The sequence below is a fragment of the Priceomyces carsonii genome (genome assembly GCF_900007245.1).
Source record: "Priceomyces carsonii strain CBS4050 genome assembly, scaffold: Debaryomyces_carsonii_scaffold_2, whole genome shotgun sequence".
Taxonomy (NCBI): domain Eukaryota; kingdom Fungi; phylum Ascomycota; class Pichiomycetes; order Serinales; family Debaryomycetaceae; genus Priceomyces; species Priceomyces carsonii.
The window spans coordinates 968,442-983,798 of record NW_026946675.1 but is presented as its reverse complement, the minus strand read 5'-3'; the positions used below and the strand labels follow the sequence as shown (position 1 = coordinate 983,798).

Genomic DNA, 15,357 nt, shown 5'->3' with positions numbered 1-15,357 from the left:
GCGAAGGTCTGGTCTAAAGCAATGTATTCATTCCCTATCCTTAATGAATAACTACTACTTTCTACATGAGGGACGACACTCTGAATCACGCTAGCAAAAGTTAAACCTAATTTTTTCTTCGAACAATTATCGACCTTACAGTCTCTTTTTCAGGGGAGAAGAGCTTTCGAGTAGAGTTCATAGACATACATTTTGACTTACCAGAGTATTTTTCAATTCTTCTGAAACCAGCCGGGCTTCTATTGAATTGGATTTTTAAGAGTTTCATATATACAAATGCAGCAATAAATCTGTAGAATCGCTCTATTTACATAATTTTGTATTCAAGTTTCATTATTATCAACGGTCATCGTTCTTGCGTTATTCTTATTCTCGTCCCAGCATTTTTTGAACGCCTGTAACTCTTTTGAACACTGTCTCCAATCACCGGTATCAGCATGGCATAACTGCAACTTCAAATTCTCTTCGTGACATCCAGTCTTCATTATTCTTTTGTCCCACTCATCGGGCTCATCGTCGTCATCATCTTGACTGATATTTTGAATAGCGGGTTGCATGATGTTCTTTAAGTTTTTATATTTTTCACTAGATATCCTTACATGTACATACTAAAAAGTTCTGTATATTGCTGTACTCTCAAACTACCATTCAGAAATATTCTAAATAATCCGTACATTAATGCTTAGAAGCCAAAACCACCTTTGGAATATGCCATTGGTTTTAAATCTGGATGCGCTACGGCCTCAAATGTTTCTATGTCCAAATTCCAAGGACAGTTGGGATCATCGGGGTTCCTATACCCTTCTCCGTCGTCCTTTTCCTTCACATATTTCGAGTTTTCAGTTACATGAACAACACCTCCCAAATTGCCAGTAGAATCGCAATAGTTGGGCGCACTGAAAACAGTTATCAACCGACCATTATGCTCTGGTTCAACACCCTCCATTCTAACTTCATGTGATCTCAATATCTTTCTGACTTTATTGCTCAAGCAAAACCTTTCAGTGACATCAGGTCCAAACTGCATACCTATACCTCTCTTTGATGGAGAACGCCCATTTTCTGTTTGCGGATCTGTCCACAATAACTCCATTGCGACACCATCTCTTGGAGGTTGAGTCGAACCAGAGCTTGGAAACCTATTAATCTCTTTAATATCTTTCAAAGTAACATTATCATTAGAAAATAAACCACCATGCATACATAAATATGACCTGTTGATTAATGTTGCAAGAGGTAATGCGCCAAATGATTCTGAGAAAGCTTCGAATATTTTCTTCGAGTATTTTTGCTCACATTCGTCAGCAAAACCGTAAGTCTTATTCATGTCATTGGTTTCATGATTACCTCTATTAAGATAAACAGAACTTGGGTACAATATTTTCAATACGTAAAGATACAAGGCTACCTCACAAGACCAGGAGCCCCTGTCAACAAAATCTCCATTGAATAAAAATATATGCTCCTCGGAAACAAACCCAAACTTCTGGAATAGATTTAACACATCATAAAATTGACCATGCGTATCACCGACAATAGTCATTTTCTTTCCGTTTTTCAAAAAGATTTCATCAGTATTCTTATCTACATCTAAAGATGAATGTGGTAATAATAATTCGACCATTGTTTTCTCTTGTCGTAAGAGCTCATTAACTTTCGAAATAATTGCAAATACATGCTTCTTAGGGAGCTTTCCACCCTCTTTAAATAATCCTATCATATACTTGAGATACTCTAGATTTAATCCTTTTATGTCAACATACACCTTAGAATCTCTCTTCATTGTGCTTATATCCAAAGACGGTCCCTTCCATGACTTCTCAATCAACATTCCTTCATAGTCATAGCTATCCAAAATAGAAACTTTTTCGTCACCTGCTATAGCTTTTTCGAAGGCTTGTCTTTTGAGATAAGTTGAACATTGTTTGTAGTTTTCTAATGTTAGCTTATCATTGGGGAGCGTCCTTAAGATAATTTTGAAGTTTGCTAGTGCCTCCTTGTGCTTTAGGATAGCCATTTCAGACACTCCTTTTCGATAATAAGCCTTCATCATATTAGGATCGACTTCTAATGCCTTGTCACAATCAACAATTGCCAAACCATAATTCTCGAGCTTGATATGCACTTGTGCTCTGTTCGAATAAAACACTGCATTTTTAGGATCCAAGTTTATTGCCTTCGTGTAGCATTCGATAGCTTCCTCATATTTATGTTCTTTCAAGTTCTTGTTTCCTTCATCTTTTAGCTCAATAGCAGCTTCCTTGTTCTCTGTCATTGCTTGAACAAGAGTGAAGATGAACTCTCGTCTATCTCTTGTTTTTTCATCTGAATCAAAATGAGGTTAAAATAGACTTAGCACGTGATTTCTACCGAACAAAATTTTTGCATTAACTCAAACTATATTCTACTATAAAAAAAGAGGCCCTCGGAAGACACTAATAATGTTTCAATCGTGTTGAACGCCTATAAAAACTTAATCCTTAATACGTAATCCAGAAGCAGGGGCACCAATCTGAGTTATACCAGTAATTTTACATAGCTTACCCTTTTCTTCTGGTAAATATTTGGCACCAACGAGTTTTTCAGATACATAGGGGGAGCCTTCATAAATCGGAGTGTAAGTAGAAGCACAAATGTCGAACTCCGCAAAAGGATCAAAATCGATTTCCACAGCATCACTGGATACAGAATCTGCTTTTGCTTTTAACTTTTGAGCTTGTTCTGCAGATCTAGTTCCAGCAGCCACAATCTTTAAAAGTTCACCGGCGAAATATGCAGCGCTAGCATAGTTTTTACATTTGAAAGACTGTGTCATAGCAACTTGTAAAGCGTTCACCTTATGAGGATTTTGGAGATGTGTTCTAGTGAAATATGCTGCAAGCTCTAAATTTCGTTTCACTTGAGAAGGATTTAATGCTCTTCTTGCCAATTCTATGGACAATCCCAAGATATATTCACGACAAAGCGATAGAGTCTCCTCACATTTGTCCACCTGGTCTTCATCTTCAACAGTGAGGACTGTTATAGTATATATAATAGATCTGAACGTTTCAATGGCCGCTTCCAAGTTATTGGCTTTAAATTGCCTGAATCCGATGGACAAAGTATCCTCTAAGGACTCAAATCCGGGAATGTATGGCTTGAATTTATTTGGATCATCTTCATCATTGTCGGCTCGTATAAAATCCTTCATAGCCGGAAGTCCTACGATACCTGGAAGATATAATTTCGAGGACTGATAAACTTCCATAAAGCGAGCCCGCAAAGGTTCAAAATTTATAACTCCTAGCTGCTTATTCAATAAAGAAGCTGCTTGCTCGAAGGCGCCAGCTGCGACATACCCTGCTGGTGTCTTAGCATTACGCAACCAGTGGTTAATTTCACCGTCAGCTTGAACGAGCGTTGGTGACTCAATATCAACAAGATCGTCAGCATCTTCATCGCCTATATCTAATTCATCTTCCATATCCCATGCTCCGTCTTCTTCTTCATCATCATCCACATCTTCTACTAAAACTTCATTCTCGTTGAAAGCTAATTGAGAAGCCGAATCTTCAGTGTGTTCGATATCATTCACCTCTTCTGTCGGAATAGATTCTGATGGACCTGATATCATTGCCTTTTCAAAGAATGACAATGAAGAATCTTTTAAGGGCCAGTTCGCAACTAGATTTGAGGATGGGATGGGCACGCTAAGAGGACTACCAATTTCGGGCAATTCAACTTCAGCCTCGTCTATTCCTGCTTCCCCTAAAATCTTAGCAGCAAGATCACTCATACCATTGGATTTTGCGAGAGTGTATGCTAAGGGAAACATACCAGATTGAAGAAAAGTTTGACATCTCTTTTCCACATCATTACTATAAAGAGTATTTTGAATCAATGAAGAGAAATCGCCACGATTCTCTGCAATAGTAGCCATTTTTGACAACCTATCCTTATCGCCTTTGTATAAATAAAGGAATGATAACTTATCGAACAAGTGCAACTGCTGGTACACAAACTCCACAATATCAAGATTACCTTGGTTTAAAGCACCCTCTCCAAGTTTAGACCAGATACTATGGTTATTAAGTACTTTAGCCTGCTCCAAAGCGACTTGTAGGTTTCCACATTCCAAGGCCAATTCGAATCTAGTTTCTGGATCTTGAACAAATTGCAAGGCAACCTCCGGGTATCCTTTCTTCTGTAAATAAGCAATAATGTTTTGTCCGACTAAATTTGAATTTTTAATTATTCTTAAGACTTCGTTAAAGTTCTTATTCACCAACGATTTTTTAAATCTATATTCTGTCGGATCAATGCCGACTACCTCGACCTTGCCTTCACGATCCAAACAATACACATGTTTTTGAGAAACCTTGGTGATGTAAAGAGTATTCTCCAAAGTTTTGATGATTCCATTATCACCATTTAATAAGGTATACTTAATGTGATTCAAAGTGGAATACAATAAAACTCCAGTATCATCCCACGCAGCACTCTTAATTCGGATAGTTTCATGCATTGACGTTATTAATTCCAAATCCTTATTTGCAATCGTGATCGTATGCTTGGAAAGCAACGCCAAATATTTACCATCATTTGACCAAGAAACATATTTAACGTTGTTAACATTAATTTCTGATAACTCTTTTCTTTGTTGGACGTCATAGTTAATGACTGAATGGCTCTTCACCAAAAGAACACGTCCAGGTCCTCCATACAAGACATTGATAACCGAAGAATCTAATTGTATGGATTTTGTCGCATTATTATTCAAATCCTTAACGTGCAAAGTTTTCGAAGATTTAATAAATGTGACAAACCTGTTACGGGAAATGAAGCAAGCAAAGAACCCCTCACCTTGTCTTACATCAGTCGGTTCGATGGCTCCTGTGATATGCTTTGGTAAAGTAATCAATGCGTACATGCTGTTATCGTTTTCACCATGAGTGACCAAAATAGAGTTGTCAGATTGATTATACGATAATGTTCTCATAAAAGACCATGTCTTCCCAATTTTTTTCAACGACAACATTGGCAATGACTCTTCATTAGTTTGAAAATCATAACTTTGGACTTGTTTTTCAGCATTGACATAAAATAACTTATTCTGAAAAATGGTATGGGCAGGTCTTTCTCTTTCCAACTTAAAGACCATTACTCCAGAATCGTGACATGTTGCAAACAAGTTGATATGTGGATGTGAACAAATGAGCCAAAACCTGTCATGTTCACGTCTGAATTGCTTCACAGGGGTTCGCTTATTCAAATCCCATACTCTTATTGTTTTATCATCTGAAACAGAAAGTATCAAATCCTGGTGTGGATGGAAAATGGCGCATAAAACATTACCAGTATGTCCTCTGCAGGTATCTACTTCCCAGGCTTTAGTGTCGCTCATTCTCCATAGTTTAACTAACCTATCATCACCTGAAGACACAATTAATGGCAAGGTTGGGTGAAAGGCAGCCCAGTTGACTCCTTTATCATGACCTTCCAAAACGTATTTCACTATTGCATTTACATTGCCAAAAATATCTTGCTGAGGTAATTGTTGTCTTTGTAGCTGGTCTTCAAACGACCTAGTTGTTGGGGCCGAATGTTTTTTCCTCAATCCTGAAATATCCCAAACTCTTACAGTTTGATCAAGAGAAGCAGAAACTATCAAGTCTTCCGTAGGATGAAACATTGCCGACATAACATAATGATTATGTCCAGTGAGGCATGCAATCTCTTGACGGTTTTGCCAGTTCCAAATTCTAATTGTTTGATCATCAGAAGCGGAAATTATCCACGGTAAATCACGGTGAAAAAAAACGGTACGAATATAATCTAAGTGCCCATTCAACGTAAAGATGCACTTTCTAGTATTTAAAGACCAAACTTTTATTGAACAATCGTCACATCCTGAGACGAACAATGGTTGTGTAGGATGAAAGTCAACACATCTAACAGGACCATCATGATCCTCGAACCTATCAATTAATGTACCCATTCTATAGTCCCAAAGCTGAATCGTCGAGGAGCTAAGCGACACCAAGACCCAAGGACGCCTCGGATGAAATGCCACTCCTTTGGCTCTCGACGACTTCGACTCAAATTTTGTTAGCATCTTCATTATGACAGATAAATAGTCTCAATATATCTATCTATTTCGAGAATGTTTATACCAACACCTCTTTGCTATCAATCTATCGAGGCTACTATTCAATTGTGTTGTAGACACGAGAGATCAGTGTATTTTGAAATCGATTCGGTGGTCAAGACTGGATGAATTTTTTGGACACGCTAGCGTCATCACGTGAAAAGAATCGTGTATCGCTTACTTTACCAATTAAGAAGCCAATTTAGACATTCTACACTATAAACATTAAATGTCATTTCAGCATATATTAGGTGCTGACTAGAAGTCAAAGAATTAGATAAACTATTAGCTAATATAATTAAAACATGAATGCTGATGTTCCAATCGCTAATGCAGTGGCAGCCAATAAAATTTTTTGTAATTTGCTGCTTGATGCAAACTGAGAGTCACCACCACTACTACTACTCCCACTTTTGCTGCTATCACTAGTACTACTTGCAGCAGAATCCCCAGTATTTTGAACGAATCCACCAATAGCTCCATTAGTATTATAGGTAGTCGCAGTTGTCTTTGCGGCTTCAGTCTTTCCAGAAGTGCCTGTTGTAGTCTTGCTAGTGTTTGTGCTTGAGCTTTTGTTTGATTTCAGAGATGAACTCGATTTAGTACTATCACTTTCATCATCTGAGTTATCGGGATCTATTCCGGTCGCATCTTCTGAGCCTAACCAGGTCTTTTTAGATGTAAGTACAATTTTATTTTGCCCAGCTTTAGTAGAGTTATAAAGATAAGCATGCAAATCCGATTCGTCGTCGGCACCTTCTAACTTGACACCATCTGGCAAATCGTACTGTTCCACTGTTATGTTTTTGAGATATGCATAGTAATATCCATACTTTTTTATATCACTGGAATCCCAATCAATTTTACCACCCGCCCATTCAATGGTTCCAAGTCCATTTGATGAATCACCACCGGGCCATAAAGAAACTTGTATTCTAGAAGGAGTTTGAGGAAAGTCGTATCTTTTAGTGGTCTTGTTCCAAGTGTCGCTTTTATTTAAAGTTCTGACCTTGCTATCGTCCACGTACCAATCTATCTTGTCTTCTTGCCAGTCGACTGTGTATTCGTGATAATTTTTGAAAGTGTTCGATGACTTAGATGCTTTGGCATTATCGTAATCTAAAATACCTAACGCGTAATAGTTGCTCTGTGGATAAGTCAAGTTAAAACCGACAAATTCAAAATCAATTTCATCTTGAACGTCCGAAAATAAAATAAATGCAGTAACAACACCCTTATCGTGAGATGTCTTCAATTGAGCCGATACTTTTCCATACCACAAATACTTGGTTGATGAAATCACGGTACCACTACTTTGATTTGGCATTTGAAGTAAAAGGGCGTCGTCATGAATACTAGTGTATCCAGAATAGAGCCAATCTGTTTCAGAATAATTACCTAAGTAGTCACTTTGTTTCGAGAGTATACTTTTCTTATCAAATGTGACTTCAAAATCTGACATTCTAGGCATAGGCATACATGCCGTTAAATTATATGAATATCTTACATCACATCCTCCCAAGCAATATACTCCTGTACCACATTCACCATAAGCATTACAACAAGGTGATGATTCAGGACAACTGTGAGTTGAATTACAGGTAGTGGTAGCATTTATGAAAGTAATAAACCAGGATAAAGCTGTCAAAACATATACCCATCTACCCCTTGCCCCGATCATTTTTAAGATATAGCCTTCTGAAACGTTAGAGTCTTGTAAAATATACGCAAATGATTTAAAGGTTTCCCGATAAGTGAAACGAGTGATCGATTAAAGAACCTTTTTGAAATTTGGAGCTATTTTATAGATACTTGAGTATATATTATTCCTTCCTTATTGCTTCTTAAGGCTTGTATAAAAAATTTTTCTTAGGTGTATTGGAAGAGAATTAGATTTCGATGCGGGCCGTATTCCATTTTCTGTCAGAGATTATTGATGAATTTCCTATTTAGGAAAAATTAGACGTGTAATTTCTAACAATAGATTTACACAGATCTGACAGCTAAAGACGCATTTAATAACTATTACCCACCAATCACATACTGCTCGCAATCTTCGTTAGTGGGTTTTAATAGCCTTCTATTGTATATACGACAAACGTTTTCGCGCAGATAAACTAACTATAAGACTACTGTGTCTTAGAAAAGAAATTATACATGTTCGGCTGATAAGTAGAAGGTTGATTATAGATCAATTCATCCTCTTGTGCGCTTTCCGACGGTCTCCAGGGAGGCTGTGGTAATCTATCACCTTGGTTGTCTATGCCCTTCATCGCTGAGCCTTGTTGTATTCCTTTGGGAGGAAGCTGAGGAGGGACTTGGGACTGGGGCCGATTTGGAAGCAGAGGAGCCGGTCTACTGTAGCCACTGAAGTTAGACACATTAGATAACCCTGTATCGCTCCTAGCCAATGAACCTGTACCAAAGTCCTGCGAAGAAGAAACAGATGGTCTGGCGCTGGAATAAAATTTTGGGGAAGCCGAAACTCCAAATGATTTTTCTCGATGAGGATTTAGATCAAGGCCGTCAAAGCTATCACTCAAGGAACTATCCCTTCGTACAGGCGGCCCTTGAGTATCAATATTTATTTTGTTTTTTAATCTTTCAGCATAATTTAATAATTGATTATAGAATTCATCTCCTCTCTTTAATCCTTCACTATACGCTTTCCAAACGTTGTTGTAGAAATCGGTGATTCGCTCGCTCTGGTCGCTAATAAGTGTTCGCTTAAACTCACTCGAAGACTGTATCTTTTTCACCTTTGGATCAGAGGTCAATTTTTCCCATTCCTCAGTCAAGACTTTAATAGTTCGTTTTTGGTCTGCTATCAACTTATCTAATTCCTGGTTATAAGGCTCAAACTTTTTCATTTCTTCAGCAAAGATTACAGTCTTAATTTCATTAGTTGATTTGGTTTTGCTGTTCAATATTAAGATATCTGATATATCATCATTATGGATTTCCTTTTTTAAACTTTCAACTAATTTGGATTTGCTCGTCTTTATGGTATGCAAATCGTGTAAGCAATTTTCAATGGACTGGATATATTCCTCTGGTTTGGTTTCAGTTTGTGTAAAATCCATATCTAAGAGACTTGGCTCTTCAGCGCGGGAAAAGTCTTGTCTACTGTTCAGAGGCTCAAATAGTGTCTTGAAATCTGAAGAGTTTGGTCCCTTACCAAGTGTTTTATACAATTGAGCATTGTCGCCATTGATCAATCCTAATATTTTAGAATCTGAATTACTTGCATCATACAACGATTTCTTCAATTTAATTAGGCTATCTTTGAGACCCATTGATGAGTGGGATATTTGCTGTGATAAAACAGATTCGCACTCAGATATTATGGAATATATTTGTTTTCGTCTTTGAATAATCTTTTGCATATTTGAGGAGTCATTATCAAACTGAGATGAAATAATCCTAGCAATATTAAAAATTTCACCATCTATGTCAAGGCTTCCCTTTTCGATAGCCTTATTACTTGTGAGAATTTCTTTTACGTGAACAACTGATTTTGGCATTTTCATGTATTCCAAGGCAGACGCCATCTCTTCATTCGAAACGTCAACCAAATCTAATTCATTTCTTAAAAATTGGGACTTTTCTTCAGAATAGTAGCTTAACAATTCATAAATGGTAATTGGAACAACATTATGCAAAAAATTCTCGTAATTATACTCATTTATCTCATTGAATTTGGAATTCTTTGTGAGGGCAATGACCTTAGCACTATCCATCGGTTTAATTTCAGGTAATGTGTTAATGGAAGGAATTATGTCATGGTATATAAAATCATTGTCTTTGTTCAAATCAGTTAACTTTATGTTGACAGCATCCTTTTGATATTTGAAATTGTCTAAAAGTTCGTATACGTCTCCGCTCTCTGCCTTTGCTAGTGCCTTTAAATTGGAATTTGAAATATCATTAAGAATATCTAAAGATTTAGAAAGATAAGCGATTGCCTCTCCATATTTCTTGGAACTTTCCAAAGCTAAGCCATTGAAATAACTTGCCAATGACTGGTAAAAATGAAATTTAAAGTTGGTGATTGCTATCCATAAAGGGTCTATGTTTGCTGAAACCTCATTTTCTTCTTCGGTCTCTCGGTCTGGTGTTTCTATAAAATCTTCTTCAGCTGTGTCAATGATAGCGAATTCGGGCTCATGAGTTCCATTAAGTAAATGATGAATCATTTTGAAGCACTCCTCAAAGTGTACTGATGTGCTTAGGCATAATTTTGCTATTAATGAATTTTTTGTCTGTTCTACATCACCGCTGATTACTTTCAAAACAAAAATCTCTTGACTCTGTGCGAGCATCAACTTCTTTAAAAACTGGATTGTTTGCTTTGATAAGTCATTAGAGGGAGCATGCAAGAAGTTTTCATTCAAGAAATCGTAAATTCCAGCGGCCAGTTGAAGATGTACGAGTGTTTCCTTTGTTAAATTCTCTGAGGATTCATTAGAAGAGTTTCTCAAAGAATCTCCATAAGTTCTCAAAGCACACCTGGAGAGCATTGCACCCAAATTAAAGAGGACATTTGCTTTCTCAAAGGGCAAAGATGCTTGCTTATGTACTATCGATGGCAGAAAAGCATCGTACCATGTAAAATTAATCTTTTTCAGCTTATTAATTGAACTGAAAGGTATTCTCAAGTCAATTAGTTCTAGCTGACTATAGTATTTGTAATATAACTTTACTCCAGTGGCATCTGCATTAACATCTCTTATATCTTGTCTTAATTGATTAAAGTTTAGTATGTCTTGCAGGTAATCAGAGTTCTTCCCATAAATAGAAGCCAAATAATTACCCAAAGGTTTTATCCAGTCAACCTCTTCAGTTTTCTTCGTTGGAACCGAAAGGAGATGTGTTTTCATCTTGTTACGCCTATCTTATCTTTTAGTTAACTACCTCAATACAGAATCTCCTCGTAAGTTGCCTTCTAGTAAAATGTCGCGATTGTGTCGAGCTAACGACATTTAAGAGAGTCCCTGCTATTACTACTATAGAGCAAATTATGCATTCTTACACTTAGTGATGCTATAAAAGATGTACATAATTTTTTAAAAATATAAGTTCCTGTATTGTTTATACTTAATTTTATAAATCACTTCGGGAGTTCAGATTTATTTTGCTCAAATAAACCAAGGTACCCACCTTCTTTGCATAAAGAGTAAAAGATGCCGTCCTCGTCCTTTAACAAATTCACAGGCGAGTCAAATTGTTTCACCGTACCTTTATCCAAGACAAGTATTCTGTCGCTATCCATAATGGTATCAATACGATGAGCAATCGTAAGGATAGTCTTGTCTTCAAATTGTGACCTAATTGCAGCTTGTACAATCTTATCCGTTTGGACATCGACAGCAGCAGTAGCTTCATCTAGAATTAAAACTTTTGAAGGGTTGAGAAGAGCTCTAGCAAGTGATAATAACTGTTTCTGGCCACTCGATAAGTTAGAACCGTTATCGAAAACTTTTGCGTTTAATCCTGTATCAAACTTATCTTCGGCTTCGCTTTCTTCATTCAACTTCTGGGGCTCTTTTGCGTCTTCCTTAGTAGTCTTCTTTTCTGTTTTCATCTGCTCAATATGATCCTTGAGATGGGCTAACTCCAAAACTCTCCATAATTGCTCATCGGTGTGCTTCTTGAAGGGATCTAGGTTCTCTCGTATTGTACCTTCGACTGTATGTGAGTCCTGTGGAATGATGTTTAAATGTCGTCTCAAGTCAAAAAGACCCAAGACACTAGTATTGACGTGATCAATCTCAATATGACCTTCAATTGGTTCAATGAGTCGAAATATGGCGAGTGTCAAGGAGCTTTTTCCAGCCCCAGTACGACCAACTACTCCAATTTTCTCTTTTGATTTGATTTCTAATGAAATGTTCTTCAATACTGGGTCTAAGTTTTCTCTATATCTTGTAGAATAATTTTTGAACTCCAAGGCTCCTGCCTCTGGCCAAGAATCTTTAGGACGTGAATCCTCGATAACGAGCTTAGCTTCCGGCTTCAAGTTGCAATATTCGACGATTCTTTCCACAGAGATTGATTTTGTTTCAATGTCTGCCCAACAACGGGTTATATAAGCTAACATACCTGTAATACTAAGCGACTGAAGCATAACAAACCCTAACATGGCACTGCCTATTTCACGCTTCGTTCCTAAGGAAGCCAAACTTAATAATGCAGTTGAAAAGACTATAATGGAGGAGATTGTCTGAAGCCTGATAGAAAGCCACCTTCCGCAACAGAAGTTTGTATGAAGAACTTTAATTCTCATTTCAATATTATACGTGTTTTTGAACATGAACCTTTCCTCTTGTCCAAATGCTCTAATAACTTCAACACCGTTGACGGATTCCTGTAGATGAGAAAATATAGGACTACGTCTAGCACTGCTTAGTCTCTTTAATTCTCTCGAAGCTGGTATGAATTCTAGTCTGACATTATTGTAAACAAAGAAAAGAATGAAAATGACCACGAGCATTATGGGGAGATTATAGGCTATCACCGCAAGCAAACCGATAGCTTGGAAAGAATATTCAAGAAACGCCATAAGCACCCATATCAACTGTTGATCAATCACATTTATATCTTCGGAAAACCTATTCAAAATTCTACCAATGGGAGTAGTATCAAAAAAAGACATAGGGGACCTTATTACACTTCTTGCCATTTTATCATGAAAATAGGTTGAGCTTCCAATTACACAGAAACTCCATACCACAACAGAGCCAATTAAAACAAGCGCTGAACTGCTGACACATATACATACGTATAGCGTCAAGTAAAAAACAGGGTTCACATTCTCTCCTGCTATGGCGTTTTTCTCTGACCAATTTTTAATAGCGTAGCTACACAAAATTGTACCAGATATTTGACCAGCAGTACAAATCAAGAAGAAAATCACATAACGATAGTTACATGCTTTGAAAAACTCAAGATAGACACCCAATTTAACTTTACCTTTAGTCTCTTGTTCAACAGTAAGACCTGTTCTTTTTACAATACTATCGTCTCCTAATTCTTCTTCTGTGTATTCGTGACCCAAGGAAGCAACACTGGATGCCCCTAAAGTGTGGTGAGTAGCAACTCTAATTAGTGCCAAATCTTCATCTTCAGTTGGGAGATATGGTTTAGGTTCTTGATCTATGTTTTCTGATTCTTCGTCTGAATTTGACGGCTCAATAGACGGCTCACTGATATTTTTTGTAGCGCTTGAAAATTCTGTTAACAAATTTGTCAATTCGGAATCCCTTGCCATAACCTCATCAAATGAGCCACGCTCTATTATTGTCCCAGCTTTCAATAAGACTATTTCTTTAGCGTTATGCAAAACATTAATTGAGTTGGTTGCCAAAATTATGGTTTTGCTAGCTAAGAGTCCTTTTGGTCCTAATACTTGAGCAGTGATATTCTTTCCGACATGAGCATCAACTGCAGATAAGACATCATCTAGAAGATACACGTCTGCTCTTGCATAAACTGCTCTAGCAAGAGCAATTCTCGCTTTCTGGCCACCACTCAAAGAAATTCCTTTTTCTCCAACAATAGTTTGGTCTCTATCTGGAAGCATGTCAAAATCACTTGATAACTGGCATGATTCTACTGTTCGCTGGTAGAATTCTTTGTCATATTTATAACCGAACAATATGTTTTCCTTAACAGATCCATTTAAGATCCATGGTGCCTGAGAGCAATATGCAACTGATCCATTAATTCTTAATATTGTATCCTCTGATCTGACTAAGGGAACTTCTCCTAATAATGCCCTCAAAAGAGTTGATTTCCCACTTCCTACTCTACCAACGATGCACGTTAATTCTCCTTTTTTCGCAGTGAAGTCAATGTCTGTTAAAGCAACATTATTGGATTCTGATTGTATATCAGATTCCTCGTCTTGCCCAAAAACTTGCTTCTTGGGAGACCATAAAAATGTTGCATTTTTAGCAATAACGGAAGTATCATTCAGTTTCACCGAAACATTAGATCTTTCAACATAATCAGTTGAAAGTTCATTCATTAAAAAAAATTCTGATAATCTATCCAAAGAGACTTTCGTTTCAAACAAAGAAGTAATAGCATCTGGTAAAATCTGGATAGGCAAGGCCACTACGTCGAATAAGGACAAAGCCGGAAAGGCTACCGATGGGGTTAGAATATTTCCTCCCAAAGTAATATAGGCTATGAGACAGGCACTAGATATCAAATAAGGAACACACGCCCATAAGAACAGTATAAATGAATTGAATATACCAATTTGTTTACTGGTAATTAACTCTTTACCGTTTCTGATTTCACTTAATCGTTCAAGCATGGGTTCTTCCCAAGAATAAAGCTTGATACTTTTTATTGAGTTCAAGATATCAGATGTTAATCTAGTTCTTGCATCTTTATATTCCATGTTCAAATTGTATAAAGCAAAAATTTTTGAACTTACAGTCATCGTCAACGGTACCGATATGATTGTTGTGGCGACACCAGCAAATGTTGCATTTCCTAATATTTTATACAAGGCCATCAACGCTAAAACTAATCTGATAGGACAACTAAAAACATCATTAAAATGAAACGGAAACATAGAAACCAAATTCACATCAACAGCTAAGTTGTTGACTATATCTCCAGTTGATTTATTTTTTCTCTCTTCTGGAGAGAGTTTCATACCTTTTTCGTACACCATCGAAGTCAATGAGGCTTCAACTGAATTATCAGCTCTGAATCCCACAATAAAGTATCTATTTGAGGTAAGAAATCTGAAAACTGATACAAAAAACATAGCCACTGCAATCGTGTAGCCTGCTATTGGATGATTAGTGCCCTCCGATGAGGAATTGTAGGCATCAAAGAACATGATAAGTTGCTGCAATAGGAATGGTTGAGTAAATTCAGCAAAAAGAGACAAAGTGTCCATCCATACCGTACTGACTATATCCAAGCTATAGGTAGAAGCTAAAACATAAAGTAAAGACACTTTTAACTTCTTGTCTTCCTCTGTGGGGTTTGATATCTTCTTCAATCTCTTGTCTCTTTTCACTTTTGCTTTCTCTACGGCCTTTTCCCAGTTTTTTTTAAGCCTGGTATAAGCATAGTCACAAGTCAGGTCCACGTTCTGAGAAGGCACATCTTTAAGGTCTATGTCATTGGTTTTGTAAATGCTTTTAATGACGGGTTGTACCCAAGTAAAAAGCAAATCTGAAACGTAATCTCTCAAGCGAGTT

The 15,357-nt window shown here is 37.1% G+C and overlaps 6 protein-coding genes across 6 annotated transcripts; all 6 read right to left on the bottom strand.

Moving 5' to 3' along the window:
* Positions 1 to 323: 323 nt before the first annotated feature.
* On the bottom strand, positions 324 to 557 carry PRCAT00001981001 (uncharacterized protein; the record flags this gene model as incomplete). Its single annotated transcript, XM_062951805.1, has 1 exon — positions 324 to 557. One exon carries the CDS (start codon positions 555 to 557, stop codon positions 324 to 326), a length of 234 nt encoding a protein of 77 aa, XP_062808771.1.
* Positions 558 to 682: 125 nt separating this feature from the next.
* PPT1 (protein serine/threonine phosphatase) lies at positions 683 to 2,275 on the bottom strand (the record flags this gene model as incomplete). The annotated part of the gene is made up of 1 exon (XM_062951804.1): positions 683 to 2,275. One exon carries the CDS (start codon positions 2,273 to 2,275, stop codon positions 683 to 685), a length of 1,593 nt encoding a protein of 530 aa, XP_062808770.1.
* A 198-nt stretch (positions 2,276 to 2,473) lies between these two features.
* On the bottom strand, positions 2,474 to 6,103 carry PRCAT00001979001 (coatomer subunit alpha; the record flags this gene model as incomplete). The annotated part of the gene is made up of 1 exon (XM_062951803.1): positions 2,474 to 6,103. One exon carries the CDS (start codon positions 6,101 to 6,103, stop codon positions 2,474 to 2,476), a length of 3,630 nt encoding a protein of 1,209 aa, XP_062808769.1.
* Positions 6,104 to 6,428: 325 nt separating this feature from the next.
* On the bottom strand, positions 6,429 to 7,811 carry UTR2 (Utr2p; the record flags this gene model as incomplete). The annotated part of the gene is made up of 1 exon (XM_062951802.1): positions 6,429 to 7,811. The coding sequence occupies one exon, from the start codon at positions 7,809 to 7,811 to the stop codon at positions 6,429 to 6,431; it is 1,383 nt and encodes a 460-aa protein (XP_062808768.1).
* Positions 7,812 to 8,259: 448 nt separating this feature from the next.
* Positions 8,260 to 11,010, bottom strand: BRO1 (Bro1p; the record flags this gene model as incomplete). The annotated part of the gene is made up of 1 exon (XM_062951801.1): positions 8,260 to 11,010. One exon carries the CDS (start codon positions 11,008 to 11,010, stop codon positions 8,260 to 8,262), a length of 2,751 nt encoding a protein of 916 aa, XP_062808767.1.
* A 230-nt stretch (positions 11,011 to 11,240) lies between these two features.
* On the bottom strand, positions 11,241 to 15,050 carry PRCAT00001976001 (uncharacterized protein; the record flags this gene model as incomplete). Its single annotated transcript, XM_062951800.1, has 1 exon — positions 11,241 to 15,050. The coding sequence occupies one exon, from the start codon at positions 15,048 to 15,050 to the stop codon at positions 11,241 to 11,243; it is 3,810 nt and encodes a 1,269-aa protein (XP_062808766.1).
* Between the last annotated feature and the right edge of the window lie 307 nt (positions 15,051 to 15,357).